The 21,131-nt window shown below is 40.3% G+C and overlaps 1 protein-coding gene across 7 annotated transcripts in view; it reads right to left on the bottom strand.

The window, feature by feature from the left end:
- The window catches only part of CTNNA2 (catenin alpha 2), a 1,159,566-nt gene that overhangs the window by 104,826 nt on the left and 1,033,609 nt on the right, over positions 1-21,131 (bottom strand). For 6 of the 7 annotated variants that reach the window (XM_023224974.1, XM_023224976.1, XM_023224980.1 and 3 more), the window contains 2 exons: positions 1,752-1,844; positions 770-926 (listed from right to left, as the gene is read on the bottom strand). In XM_023224974.1, coding sequence (XP_023080742.1) covers positions 770-926; positions 1,752-1,844 — 250 coding nt within the window. The remainder of the gene's footprint in view (positions 1-769; positions 927-1,751; positions 1,845-21,131) is intronic. The other variant, XM_023224979.1, reaches the window with a different exon arrangement.

Below are 21,131 nucleotides of genomic sequence, written 5' to 3'. Positions count from 1 at the left end.
TCAGCTGGCTCTTTCAACACCCCACAAAGAAGACTGATGTTTCCAGTGACCTCCTCCTCACAGAGATTCTTCCAGGTGAACTGGGCCAAGTAAGTTAGGTCAAAAGCATTTGGAAAAATGCCCATTTGCTGGCTGGTAGACCAGTCTTGAAACAGACTCCATGAGTCCTGCTGAAGGGCAAACTGACTCCACAGTTATTCATGTCTATGATCATCCTCCAGTCTGGCTTCATTTACAAAGAAAGTTATAATTTCAAGTGATGAGTTCTATTTTATTTCACTCACTTCCTTCTGCAACCTCATAGACAAGTGCTCAAAGCCTTCATAGCTACCAAGTCCCTGCTAAGGGGTAAGTTCTGTGGCTGATATCTCTACCTGTGTTATCGCAAACCTCCCCTTGTTGGAAAAAAACAACAAAAACTTAACATAGCCAAATTGGAGTAACTGATCACCTATTTTTAAGATATAAACTGTGTAGATTCAGATACATCAAAGGCCATCCTGCTTTATAAACTTCAAACACTAAAAAGGAATATAAGCCACCTTAAATAATGTATTCCCTTTTAATGCCTTGACTCCGTGTCTTGAATTAACAAACACTGAACCATTTGAGAGGGAGTTACAATCACATTTGCAGAGATGATCAAAACAGCTCCAAGATCTAAGGAGTGTGCCTGAAACACAGACCCATGACATTTGTGAGACATTCCTTATGTCATTCAGTTACCATCCTCCAGCTGCCTTGTAAGGGACCTGTTTGTGATGATTACCTGAGACAGAGAGGAAGTCATCCACTGAGGTGATGTCATCCACGGCCTCTGTCAACACTCGGACCTGCTTCTCCCACTGATCTTTGAAGACGTCCATGTTATCCTGAGCAACTTTGCTCTGTGGCCGGGCAGCCAGTGTCAGAGCGGCATTGATGACCTATTTGTTGGAAACAATCCAGGGACACGATGACCACACACTTCAAAAGAGGAATAAGCCAGTCAAAGTCCATGTTAAAGCCATGTACCCTGTACGTTCTACAGATAAGTGGGTTCTTGGTGTTCAGAAGGACAATCAAACACATAAAAGATAAAGTAGGTTTTCAACTACCATTAATTTTTGTTTGCTTCTTTTTAAGACATAATAGTTTGCCTCAGGTTGCAAAAAGTATTTACTGGACAAGTCTCATTTACTTAGCACAGATACAGCAGAAATGCCACTCTTGCTTTCCACATGTGCAAGTTTATGATTTAGCTGCCGAGACAAGGTAAATAGATATGGGACATTTAAATCACAACCCAAAACAAATAGAACAAAGTCAATAGGAGTGGAGAGTATAGTGGCACAATCACAGCTCCCTGCAGCTTCGAACTCCTGAGCCCCAGCAATCCTTCCACCTCAGCCTCCCCAGTAACTGGGACTACAGGAATGCACCACCACACCCAGCTAATTTATTTTTTGTAGAGATAGAGTCTCACTATGTTGCCCAGACTGGCCTTGAACCCCTGGCCTCAATCAATCCTCCCACTTCAGCCTCCCAGAGCACTGGGATTACAGGTGTGAGCCACCATGCCCAGCCCCTGCCATGGTAATTCTGAAGGGACCGGTGTAGTTTATTCTTTCTGAGAAAGGTAGAACTTGAAGTGGCTCATGAATGTGTAGCATTTTCCAGCAAGAGGAAATAGAGAAAGGAAAGGAGGGGCACAAGGGCTGAAGTGGAGAAGGTCACTGACAGGCTTTTGAAACAAAGTGAATGAGGCTTACCTGGGGACACAGGCTGTCAATCTGAGTGGCTGCCATCCGAACTAATTTCACCCCTTCTTCATTGTTGGAGATGGAACAGGCTAAATTGGCAACCTGTATTGAAGAGGATTTTAGTGAATATTAGGTTGGAGCAAAGGGAAAGTATACTGTTGCTCGGCCTTGTACCTTCTCTGGCAGATGTCTCTTCCAAGAGAATTCTTTCGGAAATAAAATAAGGGTACCCTGGCCTTCATGTAGAACCAACTATTACTACTTCTTATGCTAATTTAGGCATTTCTGTCAGAAGAGGCATTTCACGACTCTCAAAGCATATGCAAGGTTGCGTTTTAACAGGGTTTTTGAACTGCTTTTTCTTATGAACTGCCTTGATCCGCCTACACTCTCGGGAGCCCCCTAAGACTTGTCGTCAAATGCAAAAACCCTGTGATCTTGGCCGTATCAGTACTCAGTTCTGACCCTATAGAGTTGAGTGAGAAGAATGCTACAGGCAATTATTTGGGCTTGAGATAATTATAGTAAGCTGACAATTATGGTGCCCTGCACCCCAAAATTCCTGATCTGCCTGAAAATTTTAGTTCACTAATAGCCAACTCAAATGTTATTAGAGGCCAGTTGTTATGAGCAATGTAACCAAAAGGTTCGTAGCATTCAATACACAATGGTGGAGTACATAGTAAATTACAATGTGCAGATCTAGTATAAAGACATTCAAATTCGATGGCCTCCGTGGTTCCTGGCCCCTTCCATCTTCAAAGCCAACAGTTTTTCTTTTTTTTTTTTTTTTCCTCATCCTAGGTTCCTGGCCCAAATTTGAATGTCTTCTTTACCCCCAATTCCTTGGTTCCTGGCCCCTTCCATCTTCAAACAGTTGGCTCTGAGGATGGATGGGTCCAGGAACCAAGGAGGGGAGGGGGAGCAAGACATTCAAATTTGATTTTTAGGAACACTACGCTACCCCAAACAGTCGGACTGAATTCAAGTTCCCAGGTCAAGTGGTTCAACTTGTGTTATTCCTTCTCTTGAAGGAGAGTTGGTAATTCAAGGTGAGATTGATTAGCCAAGGTCAGCAGCTACAAAGCCACCATCAAAAGACCAATCAGTCCCATCAGGCTGGTATCAAGACAACACAAGAATGGGGATATGAAAAGTCAAATAAAAGGAGGACAGCAAGGGGTAGGACCTATGGAGCAAACAGAACAAGTGATTAGCAGAGAGAATCCCCGGAGTCTTTTGGCCACCTGCCTTTTTGGTATCCTGCTTATGTCTGGCCTCCAAAACTGAGCTGCTCTCCTCCCATGTCTTAATGCCCTAGGAGTTTAGAATGTACCACCCATGCTTATAGTTCCTAATGCAAAAGAAACCTTAGGCAGTATGACATAGTGACAAGAGTACAGGCCTGGAGATCAGAAGGCTCAACCATTGGGCATCTTTGTAAGTCATTTCGCATCTTAGATTGCTGCTTCCTTATCAGCAACATGAGATGGGTTGAGGGTGATAGAATACTTTTAAAGATTACTTCAATAAACCATTAGTGTAAAGAATAGGGTTTTGGAGTTATTAAGGGAGAAGGAATATGCATTATATCTATTTCAGTGAGAAAATAAATATACTAGGAGAAATTATGACAACTGAATTCCAAACATTACCATTTAGTTCTTATAGTTTATAGTTTACCTTTGATTTTCATTATTTTACTTAGTTTTCAAAATAAGTGTGAAAAGACATATGCCTTCTTGGGACCATTCATAGATATCTAAGGTTCTTAGATGTGTGGCAGGGACTAATGATGCAGGTCTCTTCGATTTCTTTTTGTTATATCATAATGTCTTCACTCCACATTTTTATTCATCTGTGTTATGTCTGTATTCTATATTCTATTTCATTTTTGATACAAGTGCCTGACTCAGTGCATGACACAGGATTGGTGTTTCATACATGTTTATGTAATAAATTAAACAATAGCTTGTAAACTTAGTGTAACTCATTGTAGACAGTAATTTGGAATACACAATGGTTAAATGGTGCCCTCAAAAATAAAGTTGAGCTTCACCCTTAATCTGGTGAGACAAATGTTCACCTTCTAGCAGATATTAGGCAATGCTATGGTGTTAACCAATGGTTCCTACATTCTGATCCATGGTGTGAGTCCAGAATGCAGCTTCCCCTGTCCAAAGTGGCATGTGGGGGGAAAAAAAAATCAGGATAGTGGAGAATCTTCTAGAAAGATACACGTACTTACAGTTCTACCTTTTAATATTCAATTAAATTTTCCCCATATCTGCTTTTGAACAACCTCTCGTTCTATGAAACAGTGATAATTTTAGATGATGGCTGTTTTTGCCCTGTACCATCCCCGCTTGCAGTGTGAAAGACTTGAGATCATACTTTTGCAAACAGTGAACAATTGCTAGAGTTTAGGACAATAACAATATGAAAACTTAAAAATGCCCCAAGAATCAGGTAACTTTTTTGCATTTCTGTAAAAAGCATAAGAAATTACCAGCATTCTTAATGAAATAATGGATCCAGACCAAGTCATCAGTGGTTAATATTAAAAAAAGAAAGAGCGACAACCAGATATCATGTGTTTCTTGACTGAGTGACATACCACTGTCTATGAAATATTCTTGCCAAAAGAAAAAAAAAAAAAAAAAAAAGATCAGACATTTAGGATCAATTTTCAATTTACAGAAAATTCAAGAGAAAAAGAAACATGTAAAATAAAACTACATACACACAATCATGAATATCCTGATGGTTAAAAACTGTTGGAAAAAAGACATAGATCTCAGTTGTGTCCTGAATAGAAAAAAACAAACTGTAATATTCATATATACATAAATATGTAAATAAGTAAAGACATTTATGAAACCATCAAGGAAATTTAAATATTAACTAGATATTTGATGATACTGAGGAGTTATTAATATTTTAAAGTATGCTAATTGTACTTTTTAAAAAAGAATCTATAGCTTTTAGAGATATATAATCAAGATGCTTGTGGATGAAATGATGTTTGGAATTTGCTTCACAATTATCTGGGGTTGGGGAAATGGGTAGAAATGTAGAAAAAACAAGATTGGCCATTAGTCTATAATTGAAGCTGAGTGACAGTGTATGATGGTTCTTTACACATTCTTTAATTTGGGATATGCTTAATATTTTCCATACTAAAAAACTTTTAGGAAAAAAGTAGCAGCCACAATATATTATATCACCAGCTCTGGAAAACACTTTCCTGCATCTGTGAGTGTCTCCAGGGAGCACAGTGTAAGCCAGGGAAACCTGAGTGTGGTTTGGAGTTGAGGCTTGCAGACAGCACAGTGTACAGGCAGGTACACTCTGCCTGAGCACAGATGAAGAGTGCTGTAACTGGATTCTGTCAGTCACAGCATAGCTCCCCAGATCACAGAGCTTCCCACTTATGCTGACTGTGAGTCACCTGGCAGAAGTCGACCCTGTGGGACTTAGAGCTCAGAAGAGCTGGACTTTAACCGAGGGAAACACTAACCAGTAACTTCCACATAGTGAAAATAAACTTCTCTTTGTGAATATTTTGAACTGTTTTCTCATCCTTTAAATTAAACTCTATTATCCAGTAGGCCTAATGAGGTAAACTCCTCACCAAACAGAATCTTAGTAGGGGGAACCACACTAGCAATGCTTGGCAAAAATAAAGAGCTGGCACCTCTTGATAGTCCTCCAGTTATGTATTCTCTTTAATTGTACTGATCCATAAATCCTAAAGTCTGGCAGCCTACACTCTGCAACGTACTCCTGCTATTTAATTCCACTTAAAACTCAGAATTTCATTCACCTTGTATTTTCTTTGGAAACATTCTGAAAATATTTCCAATATGATGCTAAGGATTTCAGTATCTTCAAGATGCAGGTTTACATATTTTAAGTTGGTCGTGGGCTCTATCCAAATCCCTACCTTCCCTTTTTTATTTTGGCTTATCTTTCTCTGCTTCTCACTAGACTCATTGGCACAGTGGTGACTATCAACTTGGTTTTATATATTTTGATTTCTAGAATTTCCTCAGCAAATGATCCTCAGCTTCATTGCTTGAGGCCGTTCCCAATCAATAATGTAGCTTGGGCCAGATGCAGTGGCTCATGCCTATAATCCCAGCAATTTGAGAGGCTGAGGCTCCTAAGAAGCCAGGAGTTGAAGACCAGCCTGGGCAATGTGGCGAAACCTCATTGCTACTAAAAATACAAAAAATAGCCAGGGTGTGGTGGCACACACCTGTATTCCAAAATACTCAGGAGGGCTGAAGCAGGAGAATCGCTTGAGACCGGGAAGCGCAGGTTGCAGTGAGCCGAGATCATGCCACTGCACCCCAGCCTGGGTGACAGAGAGCGACTCCATCTCCAAAAAAGAAAAAATAATATAGCTTGAAATACCAGCTAACACCTCAACCTCAACAACATCAGTCCAAGATAACTATACACAGTAAGTACCTCAAAATTGATGGTTTTTTTTTTTTTTTTTTTGAGATGGAGTCTCACCCTGCTGCCCAGGCTAGAGTGCAGTGGCAAGATCTCAGCTCACTGTAACCTCTGCCTCCCAGGTTCAAGTGATTCTCTTGCCTCACTCAGCCTCACCAGTAGCTGAAGTTACAGGCACCCACCACTATGCCTGACTAATTTTTGTATTTTTAATAGAGATGGGGTTTCACCATGTTGGCCAGGCTGGTCTCGAACTCCTAGCCTCAAGTGATTCACTTGCCTCGGCCGGCCTCCCAAAGTGCTAGGATTACAGGTATGAGCCACCACACCTGCCAGTATCTGATAATTGATTTCAACAACCTGTTCTTTAACTAGATCTCTGTTACAACATCAGAGACTGTGGTGAAGTAAATGTTCTATTTTTCAAAGCTACTATTTTCTCCTCCATGGTCAATTTCTCATGATAAAGGGTGATAAGGGGAAGTATGGAGGAGGAAGGGAATGGTGGACTGGAATTACTAGACATTTGAAAAGATTAATGTGAGTGAAAAAGCAGACAATAGACTACGAATACATTGCAACCTCAAAGATGTTGAACAACACAATTAAATCTGATAAAATTTTGAAACCTGCTTGAGGCAACCAAGCAGGAAACGTTTATGAGATATACTTGCCCAACTGGGCCCCACCTCTGCCTTCTCCACTGTTGAATTATTTACAACTTAACTGAAGCCACGAGATTTAATCGCCTTCCTGGAAGCTTAAAAAACAATACAGCATTTCATTAAGTATTAAATTTTGAGCAATTTAGATTGATCTGGGATTTCTGAAAGTGGAATAAGTCATGACTGTAGGTGGTAGAGTTCATTGGTGAGCTAATAGTACTAAATATCTACCAATCTATTAGAAAGGAAAGCTCTCCTTCTTAACTTCTGAGAGCCTAATGGATCTGGGGAAGTAATAGCTGAGAAGACTGGGCCAGTCTATCTCTGACATAGTACCTTAAAACCAGTTATCTTAAGGGAAAGGAGGAAGCTTAGCAGCCATCATTAAATTGTGTGCTGCTGACCACAAAAACTTCAGGATTACAGAAAAAGAGACCTGTACTGCTAAGTAGAATCAGTAAACATATCATGGGGTGGTAAACTATCCAACCTGCAAGATTAATTTTCCAATTGCCTGTTTAGCACTACTTTCTGGATGCTCAATGAATATAATTTATTTTTGCTCTTCTGGGCACACTTTAAGTATGTGAATACTTAACATTAACTATTTCATTAGCAGAATTAGAAAGGAACAACAACAACAATAACAACAAAAAAACCAGCAAGGAGAGCCTATGCCTATGTTTTGAAGAAAGTAACTTACTCCATTAATCGAATTTGTATTACAATTGGCATCTATCATCTAACTCTTTAATAATCACCTCAGCAAACCAAAAGCAGAGTGAATATTCCTGATAGGACTGTTAAAAAGTGACAAAAGTAACTTAGGAGGCTGAGACACAAGAATTGCTTGAACTGAGGAGGTGGAGGTTATAGTGAGCCGAGATCGCTCCACCACACTCCAGTCTGGGCAACAGAGTGAAACTGTGTCTCAAAAAAAAAAAAAAAAAATTGACAAAAGTAAAAAACATGTGACTCCCTCATAAAAATATATTGTGACCCAATTGCTACAAAGATAATAAAATAATACCTAGGAATACAATTTACAAGAGATGTGAAGGACCTCTTCAAGGAGAACTATAACCACGGCTCAAGGAAATAAGAGAGGACACTAACAAATGGAAAAATATTCCATACTCATGGACAGGAATAATCAGTATCATGAAAATTGCCATACTGCCCAAAGTAATTTATAGATTCAATGCTATTGCCAATAAGCTACCATTCACTTTCTACGCAGAATTAGAAAAATTACTTTAAATTTCATGTGGAAACAAAAGAGAGCCTATATAGCCAAGACAATCCTAAGCAAACAGAACAAAGTTGGAGGCATCAGGCTACCTGACTTCAAACTGTACTACAAGGTTATAGTAACCAAAACAGCATGGCACTTGTACCAAAACAGATCTATAGACAAATGAAACAGAACAGAGACCTCTGAAATAACACCACATGCCTATAACCATCTGATATTCGACAAACCTGACAAAAACATGCAATAGGGAAAGGATTCCCCATTTAATAAATGGTGCTGGGAAAACTGGCTAGCCATATGCAGAAAACAGAAACTGGACCCCTTCCTTATACCTTATACAAAAATTAACTCAAGATGGATTAAAGACTTAAATGTAAAACCCAAAACCATAAAAACCCTAGAAGCAAACCTAGGCAATACTATTCAGAGCATAGGCATGGGCAAAGACTTCGTGACTAAAACATCAAAAGGAATTGTAACAAAAGCCAAAATTGACAAATTGGATCTAATCAAACTAAAGAGCTTCTGCACAACAAAATAAACTAGCATCAGAGTGAACAGGCAGCCTACAAAATGGGAGAAAATGTTTGCAATCTACCCATCTGACAAAGGTCTAATATCCAGAATCTACAAGGAACTTAAATTTACAAGAAAAAGAAACCCATCAAAAAGTGGGCAAAGGATATTAACAGACACTTCTCAAAAGATGACATTTATGTGGCCAAAAACATGAAAAAAAGCTCATGATCACTGGTCATTAGAGAAATGAGAATCAAAACCACAATGAGACATCTCATGCCAGTTAGAATGGCGATCATTAAAAAGTCAGGAAACAGGGCAGGTGCAGTGGCTCATGCCTATAATCCCAGCACTTTGGGCAGCTGAGGTGAGTGGATTACCTGAGGTCGGAAGTTCGAGAACAGCCTGACCAACATAGAGAAACCCCATCTCTACTAAATACTAAATTAGCCAGGTGTGGTAGCACATGCCTGTAATCCCAGCTGCTCAGGAGGCTGAGGCAGGAGTCACTTGAAACTGGGAGGCAGAGGTTGTGGTGAACTGAGATCACGCCACTGCACTCCAGCCTGGGCAGCAAAAGCAAAACTCCATCTCAAAAATAAATAAATATAAAAATAAATAAAGTCGGGAAAAAACAGATGCTCGTAAGGCTGTGGAGAAAAGGAATGCTTTCACTGTTGGTGGGAGTGTAATTAGTTCAACCATTGTGGAAGACAGGGTAGCTATTCCTCAAGGATCTAGAACCAGAAATACCATTACTGGGTACACACTCAAAGGATTATAAATCATTCTACTGGAAAGACACATGCACACACATGTTTACTGCAGCACTGTTTACAACAGCAAAGGCATAGAACCAACCCAGATGTCCATCAATGATAGACTTGATAAGGAAAATATGGCACATATACACCATGGAATACTATGCAGCCATAAAAAAAGAATGAGTTCATGTCTGTTTCAGGGACATGGATGAAGCTGAAAAGCCATTCACAGCAAACTAATACAGGAACAGAAAACCAAACATGGCACGTTCTCACTCATAAGTGGGAGTTGAACAATGACAACACACGGACACAGGGAGAGGGAACAACACATGCTGGGGCCTGTTAGGGGGTGGGGTGCAAGGGGAGGGAAAACATTAGGACAAATACGTAATGCATGTGGGGGTTAAAATCTAGATGATGGGTTGACAGGTGCAGCAAACCACCATGGCACATGTATACCTGTGTAACAAACCTGCACATTCTGCTCATGTATCCCAGAACTTAGAGTAAAATGTATAGTGACCCTTTAAAAATGCAAGATGTTTTTTAATCACCCAAAGAAAACCCCTCACAGCTATTGATAAATAGTGCATCACGGCTGTACAATTCAGTTTTGTGTGGACACCACCACAGAAAAGCTGCTCTGTCTCAAAAGTTCCACAGTCTTGTTTGAACACTCACAAGAAAAGCCAAAATGCCTGGAAGCCATATGCAGAAAACAGAAACTGGACCCCTTCCAATTAGACATGTTTCAATTAGACATTAAAAACATCTACTAATAAAGTACTTAGGCATTTAACTCCAAAGTGATATGAAGTACATCAGAAAAATGAGAACATTTTCCCTTTTTCTGGCCCTGGAAATCAAATTACATTAATATTTGTGATTCTGTTCAGTTTGAAACACCAGCAAATATTCACTGCATTCAACTCCCAAACACCGAATCATTTCATTAATTTTTACAGCTTCAGGTATCATATTGCTGTTTTAAGAACACACTATTGAAATAAAGCAGAACAGCAATTCAAAGGTCCATAAAGCACTTACTCCTCGTGTTAATATTTCATCATCATTGTAAATTTGAGAATAAAATGAATTTATTTACTACTAAAGGGGAATTACTTTAATTTATAGTCAGTCATGTGGCCATATAAAACCACAGAGAGGATGGTGGCACGGATTTCATGCAAAACTTTTTTCTCAAACTATCATCACAACGAAAAGTGCTGTGGTCTCCATCTGAAGGTTTATTCATTCATGTGTGCTGACGCAATTAGTACACAGGAAGGCATTAACATATATGCCTGTCTTCTAGAGAACCTCAAGGTTCCTACAGAACATGACTTCTATAACACAAATGGAGTTTCACAGTTCAGTAAGGGTGGAAATGATACACCTCCCTGAAACCTTTGAGAGGCAAGACGGAAGCAGCTGGTAGACAAAGAGGCTCAGCCTTTGATGATCAGCTTCCAGGGAGATGGGCATAGGAATAGGCTAAATGCCACCATCAAAATTGGACTTGAAGAGAGTCAAGTCTGGCTGCCCAGAAGAATATTGTAGGAGTTGTCTCTTTTCTGCTGAGGTATTATGGAATCCTTTTCAAATCAGCAGCTACACACTGGGATAAGTTTATCAGCCTGCTTAACAGTCACTGCCATTCTAAAGGACAGAGAAAACTTAAATAGCAGGGATAATTTGATCAGGGAAGGATGGCTCACTGGATGTCAGCAGCTGGGGCTTAAGTACACTGGGGGACAGGAGGAAATGAATCACTTTTTCTTGCCTCTGTTTTAAATGACCTCTATAAAGCATCTGGCACTCTTGATCATTCTACATGATGTTAAAAATCATAATTGGTTAGACCTGGGCTTTGAAGTTAAGCAGCCCAGAGTTTATGTTCTGACTCTTTTTCTCTCCATCTGGGTGAGACGTGTTGCATCTCTGAGCCTCAATTGTGTCTCAGTTATAAAATATAAAATATTACAATGTTGCAATAAGAGATTAGTTAACCCAGCACCCAGCAAGGACTTCAAGAATGTTACTGCCATAAGATGAACTTTATTGAAAGCCCACTATAAAAGTGAAAATATATTTGAATGACATTATCCAATCATTGATCACTCATTCAATAAATATCGAGTGTCTACATACGACAGACATGGAAGACACAAGTAAACTATTTCTTATTCCGTAGATGAGCTTATATTTTGGTGGGAAGACAGAATTTAACAAAGTAATACATTAGAAGTTTATATGGTGATGAGTATTATGAAAGAAATAAAGGGAAGACAATGATGAAAACGGAAGGGAGCTCTACTATGTGATCACTTGGATAGTTGTATTCCTCAGTTTTGTATAAAGTTACAATTCTCAATTTGTATTTTTTTCTCACTGCTTATTTCAACCCTTGTTATATCCCAAATATTTTATAGCTTTTATATACACTTTTAACCAATATTTTTTAATAATTGAACAAGATTCCCTAATGTTGTTGCCTTAATTATTTGGTAAAGCAATTCTTTGTTGTCATGCATTTAGGGGAGTCTCTGATGTTTGCTGTTACCAAAAACAAAGTAATACGCATCTTTAGGCATCTAGTTTTTGCTCCTGTCAGAAGTGAAATTTCTGCATCAGGAAAATTGTTATGGCATTTGTTTACCTGTGACCATAGGCCTTGCTGAAAGGTCCCTGGAATGAGTGAATTGCCTACTTTCCAGGGCTACCAGCATTGCATCCCATATTTCTCAACACTGTTTCTTCTTGACTTATCTACCATGTCATCCAAATGTCCTTCTAACTCTTCGTTCTATAAACTGCAAGTGCAAATCAGGATTGCTTAAGTAGCCACTTCACATTTCCCAGCTAGACTGAATCCTTGCAATACAGAATCTCCACTTTACCCCTCCACACATACCTGGGATCACAGTTGCTGAATTCCAATTTTTTGAATTTACTAATTCCCACAAACTCTCTTCATGTTGTATAGAGGACCATTCAATTTGTCATAACTTAACCATACATAGGAGGGTCCCGAGTTCTCTATCTAGAATTAGGAGGAAATACAACTTTTCTGTATCAGTTAATCAAATAAGTGTATCATCAAATTAGCCTACACTAGCTAACATCAAGTGAACCTTATACAACATCCTGTCACATGGTACAACAAAGAAATTTGTTCATGGTCCCACCAGGCATTGTACCCTCGACTATAGTTATACATCTGTAAAAACACAAATCTGCATTTTCTAGAGCTCTTCTGGGATGCAGAGCTGCCCTTTTGCCTGTGTTCTTAGGGATACACACACCACTAGCAAATGCTGTTTGCATGCCTCTGCCCAAATTAAAGTGATCAGTCTGCCCTGGTGACTTTAATGGAGGTAATCACCAGCTCACATTCATGAACAAATTGATGTGCCTGCTTCATAGCTGAATCACTCAGCACAAATCTATACCCTTCATATATAAAAACCTCAGTGGCTTAAAATAATGCAGTAAAGCGTTACCTAATGCCTTCTTGATGCTGGCTCATCAATAATGTGTGGTTATGTGAAAAGGATAGGAGAGGCTTAACATGTCTTACCTTAAACCATGCCGGGAATGTAATGCCCTTTTAATTACTAAAGGCATCAGGGGATTTTGTTTTCTCCATCTTTACATGGAGGAACTAAAATCTTGCAACTCTCCACCATTATTTAGTTTTCAGCATCTCATGTAAGTAAATGAAATCTCAACTTATTTCCAGTGAATAAAACATGTTGACCTTCATATATGTGGGCTGCTTATTATTAGGATGAAAACTCCAGGATCCATCTTTAGCAATGCAGGAGGGCTGCACTGAACCATCCGGTGCTTGACATTTAACGGAAGCCAAGGAACATTTCCAGAATGAAGATCCAGATGAATAAATAAGTGCAGCTATTCTCTAAAGCCTGGTTTCCTACATTTCCAGATGACAAGTAGAAGTGTGGAGTCAAGGCCATATTCACAATGCAGGATGAATCTAACCATCCTAACCAATATTGGATCTGTGACTGTAGCCCACTTCACACAGAATGAAGAAGACAGTCGTGAGTCCCCAGTTTATGTCCCATATTGTCTTCCTTTTTTGTGGAGGGGATGCCTCTACCAATTAAACTAGCAATCTTCCAAGGTTCAATTCAAAATCCATGTGTTGCTGAAGGCATCCCAGTAGAAATAGATCTCTTCCAAACACATTCAGGCTTACTGGCTGTGCTACCCATTGCAACTTACCACATACTATTGTCTTACTCATTATTTATTATATGGATGGAGGATACCTACACACAGAATTAGATATATAAATCCAAGATACACACACAGATATCATGCATCTTCAACTAAATTTCCACATCTTTGAGGATAACGGTTGTATTTTTATTTTCATCCTTGTGGCTCCCATGGCTCTCTGTAGAAGTCCTTGTAAACAGTAGCTATAAATGTGGTTCCAAGGCAGCCTCCCTGTCATTGATGTTTTCTTATCTCCTGCTCCCATCTGCCCTTACCTCTGGGGTAGAGCTCTTTCTTATCGCTGTTGGTTTACCTAGAAAAGGATGCTAATTGATTCATCAAAGTAACTATTCACTAAGGTCATATTTTCTTCTCCTAGGTAATATAACACCTTAATCTAATTAAGATGTTCCTGGAGGCTTTAGAGCTTTAAAACACACACACACATGCACACACACACACACACACCAAACAGTACTTCTTTCTTATCCATGGGAAATACATTCCAAGAACCCCAGCAAATGCCTCAAACTACAAATAGTACCAAGCCCTATATACACAATGTATTTTCCTGAACATGCATACCTATGATAAAGTTTAATTTATAACCTGGGAACAGTAAGAGATTGACAGTAACTGTAATAAAATAGAACAATTGTAACAATATCCCAGCATTATTACTCTTGCACTTTGGAGCCATTATTAAGTAAAATAAGGGTTAATTGAACATAAGCACTAGGATATCTCTACAGCAGATCTAACAGCCAAGAAGGATACTAAGTGACGAAGGGGCACACAGCCTCTACAAGGCATGTGCTGGACAAGGGAGGATTGATATCCAGGGTGGATGGAGCTAGAGGTTGCAAGATTCCATTATGCTATTCGGAATGGCACTCAATTTAAAATGTATGAGTTATTTCTGAAATTTTCCATTTAATATTTTCAGACCACAGGTAACTGAAACTCCAAAAAGCAAAACTATGGATAAGGGGGGACTACCATATACTGTTGAAATTTCAGGCTGCCCAGGCAACCCTTTGGGGAAATACATAAGGACAGGGAGTTTTCCTTAAACTCTGTCAACCCTATCTAAAAGCAGTTTGGTCTGTTCTTCCTCTGACCACCTGCTTCTATAAATAAAGTCATATTGGAACACATCTTTGCCCTTTTTTACATATTGTCTATGACTGCTTTTGCATGACAATGGCAGATTTGAGTAGCTGTGACAGAGACCATATGACCCACAAGCCAAGATCTCTTACTATCCCTTTACAGATGATCGCCAACCCCCAGTTTAGAGGAAAACTTGATCAGATTTAACCATTTAATTTTTTCCAATCTGTCAAATACGTCAAAGTATCATCATAGCAGGAAATGAGAGAAGTATCAACTTATAGTATTTATGACACAAGTAAAATCAAAGTTAAGTGGATCAAGGAGGAGCATAGTTTCTTAAAAACATAAAAATATGTGCCCCTCCCAGGTCTCCTTAAAGCACTAAGTTCTGGGACCAGAAAACAAACAAAAAACCAGGAGGAGATAGGCATGAAGCGGAAGACCCAGAAGGACCTCTAGGATATTCTCCACTCCCCCAAACATTTACAAAAGAAGTTTGCAGGTGAACACAGAAGCAATTCTGAGTCTGTAATGCTGTCTGGCTTACCTCTCAATGTAGCACTATCAACAACCTCTTCCTGAAACTGAAGGGTCACTCTAGAGGCCTCTCTAACCAAGAGGCCAATTTTGCAGCGTTTCATCTGTAGCTATATCATTCCTGGATGTTCACTTCCTCATCACTTCCTGCTCCACTCCTGGCTTTAGCAGTCTGCATGGATAACCCAAGACAAAGCCCTAGAGTATACCTAATAGAAGGTACTAGTTCTCACTGGCCCCTTGGTAAACATCTGGCCTGGCCACTGCAATGGGTATTGCCCAAAGGAGAAGTCCTGGGAACCTGTGTCACAACTCCAGAAGGTTCCTAAGTAAATCACAGCAATGGAAATATTGGGTAGGGGAGACAACATCACAACTGTCCTTGACCGCACCAGGAAACTGACTAAAGAAATGACCTTTGAACCAACTTAGTTCCCTTAACATCTCCCTCCCTGCCCTCAGAACCTGTAACTTCTGCCTCCTATTACCTGCATTGCCTCATGGACTCTTTCCAAGCTCAACCCCTCAAACCTGTTCACTCCATCTTACCTGAGCTCCAGTGTCACCTTTTCTTTAATTTCAGATCTTTTATGGCATTTTCCCCCATGTTCTCTCATGAAGTTTTAATTCTCTCCTTAGTGTATAAGTTCAAGCTTGTTTGGGTGCAAAGCACAGCTCCCTTTTTCCATGCTTTTCCCCTGGGAGCAATCCCATCCATTCCCAGAGCAGGTGGTAGGCCAGGGCCCTCAGTCATCAGAGAGGGAAAAGTCAAAGAGTTTTCCATATCTGCTCTGTCTTAGGCTTATTAAACAGTGCTATCAAAACCATCCAAGTATTGCAGCACCTTCTCTGATACTCTCAAACCCTCCTCCCACATGGTCAGGCTCATCCCAATTCTGCTTTCTTTATATGACTTCATACTCTGGTTCCTAACACCTGCTTCAAGTTCTCCTCTGCTTAATACCACTTATGAATAATGTTTCCTGGCTATCCAACATCACTAATCCATCAGTAAGGTCTCCCCACTTTCATCATACCTGTAGCTATTAGTTTCTTCCTGTCTGTGTCCTGCAAGACATATACACAGCCTGACAAGGCCTCCTGGTTTTCATTGATAACCAGTGCTCTCACAGGTCTCTCCCAAGCTGGAAGGTCCCCTGTTGAGTGCCCTGCAACTCTTCCTCTTATGGGCCACAAGCTGCTACTGAGAGCTGCAATTGCAACAGCTCCTTGCTCAGCTCTGAAATCTAGTATTTCCATGATGCTCAGAAAGCAGGGCAGAGCAGCGCCAGAGGATGGGCAGGAGGGTTATTTCATGTCACCTGGGAACCCTCTCAGAAAGGGCTCTGCCACATAGAGTCCCTTTTTCTCCAAGGTGACCTTCAAGTAGCCACCTCTGCCTTGTTGGGCAGCAGATGCATCCCTCATAGTCCAGAGCCATGGTCAGTAGTGGACCACAGATGCATTTGGTTTCACCTTCAGGCTCTCAGAAGACCATGCCTAGGTCTAGATGAAAGGCGCAGCTGCACTTTCAGAAGTGTACACAAACTCTGAGCCAAGGTTATGCTTATAACCAATGCCCGTAGGAGCAGGCCAAGCCCCACAGTGCCCTTCAGATGTACCTCAGCTTAGCAACTCTCTATAAGAGAAATGTTTTACTTTCATCCTCAGTAGGTCATTTTTCCCCCTCTAGCTGAATCAGTCTGGGTGAATGGCCAGTCAGTCTGACCTTTCAATCTGCTCTGTGAAATACAGATAAAGTTGGTGTTCTAATAGTCCCAGAGAGAAGCAAGTATAAGGAAATTCTATATATCTTGCTTCTGTTTAGTTTTGCGCTCTAGAAGCTGGCTATTTAGTTATTTAACCCTGGGCTTTTGCCTCAAATAGGCTCTGCAATTTTTTGTGGGAACCAAGTTTAGCAAGCATACTCATTGTGTGAACACCAATAATATTTTTCAGGTGCACGTAAAGAAAAGGAGAGAAAAAAAGAGGGCTATAATATTTGGAGGTCTTCATCTATGTAAATGCTTAAATAAGCAATAATTACAATTATTGTTTTAGCATTCCCTGAAGACAGAAAATTTAACTTTCAAATGTCTTAATACCCATTATTTCACAACAGATTATGTACACATAGATATACTTTACCATTGGTATTTAGTTATAAAATATGAGTAACAATCTATGCCTATGGGCCAAATATAGCCAGTGGCTCATTTTTGTATGGTTTTAAAGCTAGAACGATTTTACACTTATAAAGGGCAGTTAAAACACCTACATACAGAAAAATCTGTGAGACTCTATGTGGCCTACAAAGCTGAAAATAACTACTATTCTTACCAATAGAAGTTGGCTGACCCCAAAGTATGATGGTATACTTATAAAAACTACTCCGGTGTTTGTCTGCATGCCCACCAGGACATGAGTTACCCCAAATGCTCCAACCCCAGCAATCTTTGCCTCTGATCAAGGGAGCCATCTGTGCTCATATTTCCCAAGTTCGGCTCTGGTTGTGTTCTTCAAAGGCAAGGACCTTTTTATTTCTCATCTCTTAATATTTATGTGTTTATTTAGTTTACATAACCCCTATGTCACCATTCATTATTCCACCAGATACAGCTTTTCCAAAAGTCTAATCTGTCCTCAGGGACTGAAGAGTTGCAAAGTTTGAGAATGTTCCAAAGAATATGTTAGAGACTTACAAAGAATCAGTGTAAAAACATGTCAGAGGCAGCAGCCCTCCAATCTGGGCAAAAACTCCCAAAGGGTCTACTTTGAAGAAAAAAGCCCTCTCTGGAATGAGTATTTTTATTTATTCATTTATTTAGGTGGTGGTGCACCTTCCATGTGCTGGGACCCATGAGATTCATGATTATGCCTGAAGCATGGAGTCGGGCTCCATTTCAGTGTGAGACAGTTTGGGGGGCAGCTTTGCTACCCGGAGCCCTGTCCACAGGCCAGTAGCAAGGGCAACACCTGGGGGCTTATTAGAAATGTACAGCTAAGGGATGGACACAGTGGTTCACGTCGCTAATCTCAGCATTTTGGGAGGCCGAGGCAGGCGGATCACGAGGTCAGGAGATCAAGACCATCCTCACTAACACGGTGAAACCTCATCTCTACTGAAAATACAAAAAATTAGCCAGGCGTGGTGGTGGGCGCCTGTAGTCCCAGCTACTGGGAGGCTGAGGCAGGAGAATCGCTTGAACCCCAGGAGGTAGAGGTTGCAGTGAGCCAAGATTGCGCCACCGCACTCCAGCCTAGGCGACAGAGACAGCAAGACTCCGTCTCAAAAAAAAGAAAAAAAAAAAAAGAAAAAAAACAACCAGCTAAGATTGAGAAAGACTGATATATTCCAAACAAACTCTCATTTCCTTTCTCATGTGCCCCACATCTCCATCCATTCACCAAAAAGAATTTATTCTATAAGACAGAAAATTTTCCCTTGGTCATGCAGCTAATTTGCTGCAAGACGGAGACCAAGTTACAAGCCTCTATATTTCTGTTATTCATAAATTTGGACGCACATTGAAAATGCCTGAGAAACATTAAAAAATACTGATGCCTGGGACCCACAGTCATAAATTCCGATGTACTTGTCCTTGTGTATGGACAAGGCATGGGCATTTTAAGGCTCTCCAGCTAATCCTAATATGCAGCCCTGGTGGAGAACTGTCTCCCTATTTGAAATTTAATCTAAATTTACTTTAAATTCAGTTAGAGTATTTCCAAGTAAATGACTGCCTCCTTCTCTTCTAAGGCGTTAGTCTGGGTCCATCAGCTTTGCTTTCTCCTTTGTAGAGGCCAACCAGGGAGAGGCCTCAGAGATGATCTCCCTCTCCCAATGACTCCCAACTTTGCCCCATCATAAGAATCACCTGGTGTGCTTGCTTAAATGTACATTTCACCAGAAGATTTTGATTCCAGAGCTCTGCAATGGGCCTGACAATTGCTGTTTCTAAAAGACTCCCCAGGTACCACTTACGATAAAGCAGATTTCAGGTAAAACCAATCTAACACAAGCCCAGCAGCATCAGTATCACCTGGGAATTTATCAGGCATGCAAATTCTCAGGCCTCACCTGGACATACAGAAATCAGAAGCTATGGGGGTGGGACCCAGTCATCTGTGTTTTCATCAGCGCTTCTGGTGGCTCCAGTGCATGCTCCAGTCTGAGACTCACAGGTCTACCACAAACGCTTCACTTTTTGACAAATAGTGCCCTGTCTTATAAAGTCCAGCCAACAGGAATTCCCCCATACCACACCTGTTTGCTTTCTTTGTAAAAAAATTATCCTTATGTCATCACTTCTTACAACTCTGTGTAACTAAGTTATCTAAGAATTTTTCTGACACTTTTAATTAGAAACTCCTAACTACTATCATCTTTCATGAATACTCTGGGTAAGAGTGAGACCTTGTGTTTTGACACAAAAAGCACATTTTCCTGAGCACTCAGGGTGGTGCAATCAACTGGGTCATACTACTCAAATTTTTTCCACTGAAATGCAGACATGTCCATACACAATTTGTACAATGACCATATCTTACTACCTCCCCAATTTCAAAAAATGTTAGAAGGGTGACAAAAGGATTTTTTAAAAAAATCCATACAGTTCTTTATTTTGAGGATTCTTAGAGAAGTTTGCAATCAAGGAAATCCTGGATACCTATGCAGTTCTTAAGATACTTTCAAAAGTTCTAATATTATTTTATTCAATTCTCACAGCACCTGAAATGATGCAAGAGTTGGAAAGTGTGAGTTTTAACTGAGCAAACACTTTTTTATAAGCTCTTTTTTTGTTTTATCCTCAGAAAGCCATATGAAGGAGGTACTATCATTATCATTCCCATTTTATAGATGAGAAAACTGAGGCACAGAGAAGCCAGGCACAGTGGCTCTGCAATCCCAGCACTTTGGGAGGCTGACGTGGGCAGATCACCTGAGGTCAGGAGTTTGAGACCAGCCTGACCAGTATGGTGAAACCCCGTCTCTACTAAAAATACAAAAACTAGCCAGGAGTGGTGACGCATGTTCGTAATCCCAGCACTTTGAGAGGCTGAGGTGGGCGGATCACAAGGTCAGGAGTTCAAGACCAGCCTGCCCAACGTGACGAAACCCCATCTCTACTAAAAATACAGAAATTAGTTGGGCATGGTGGCGCACGCCTGTAATCCCAGCTACTGGGAGGCAGAGGCTTTAGTGAGCTGAGATCGCACCACTGCACACTCCAGCCTAGGTGACAGAGCCAGACTCCATCTCAAAAATAAATAAATAAATAAAAAAGAAAGAAAAAAGAAAAAAAATTGAGGCACAGAGAAGTTCAGTAGCTTTACTGAGGTCATACCAGAGTAAGGAGGAAATGCAGGTTTGAACTATAGTGGCCTAACTTCAAAGCACATTCTAGAGATCCCTATATGATGCCCATTTATTGCTCACCACAAACATTACAAACAGATTTTTCTATTTTTCAGATTAATAACCAGAAGCTAAGAGAGAGTATTAGGTTGGTGTAAAAATAATTGTAGTTTTTGACGTTACTTTCAATGGCAAAAAATGAGATTATTTTTAAACTAACCTAATAGCTTGCCCAGATCATACAGCTAATAAGAGGCAGAGCTGATGTTTGAACCTGGAGTCTGATTCCAGGTCCTAGGCACATGTATTGCACCTTATGCAGTCCCGCCAGTGGCTAAGGTAGTCATTATCCCTACAGATCATGGAGCACCAATGAGGCAGCTTTTCAACTTTAAGTTACAGTCACTCTCTTAAGAGGGACTTAGGAAAAGCTGACATGATGAGTGTGATCAAGTCCTC

Source organism: Piliocolobus tephrosceles, chromosome 15 (genome assembly GCF_002776525.5).
Source record: "Piliocolobus tephrosceles isolate RC106 chromosome 15, ASM277652v3, whole genome shotgun sequence".
NCBI classification, from domain to species: Eukaryota; Metazoa; Chordata; class Mammalia; order Primates; family Cercopithecidae; genus Piliocolobus; species Piliocolobus tephrosceles.
The sequence above is the reverse complement of the archived record's forward strand: the minus strand, read 5'-3'. Positions and strand labels throughout refer to the sequence as shown.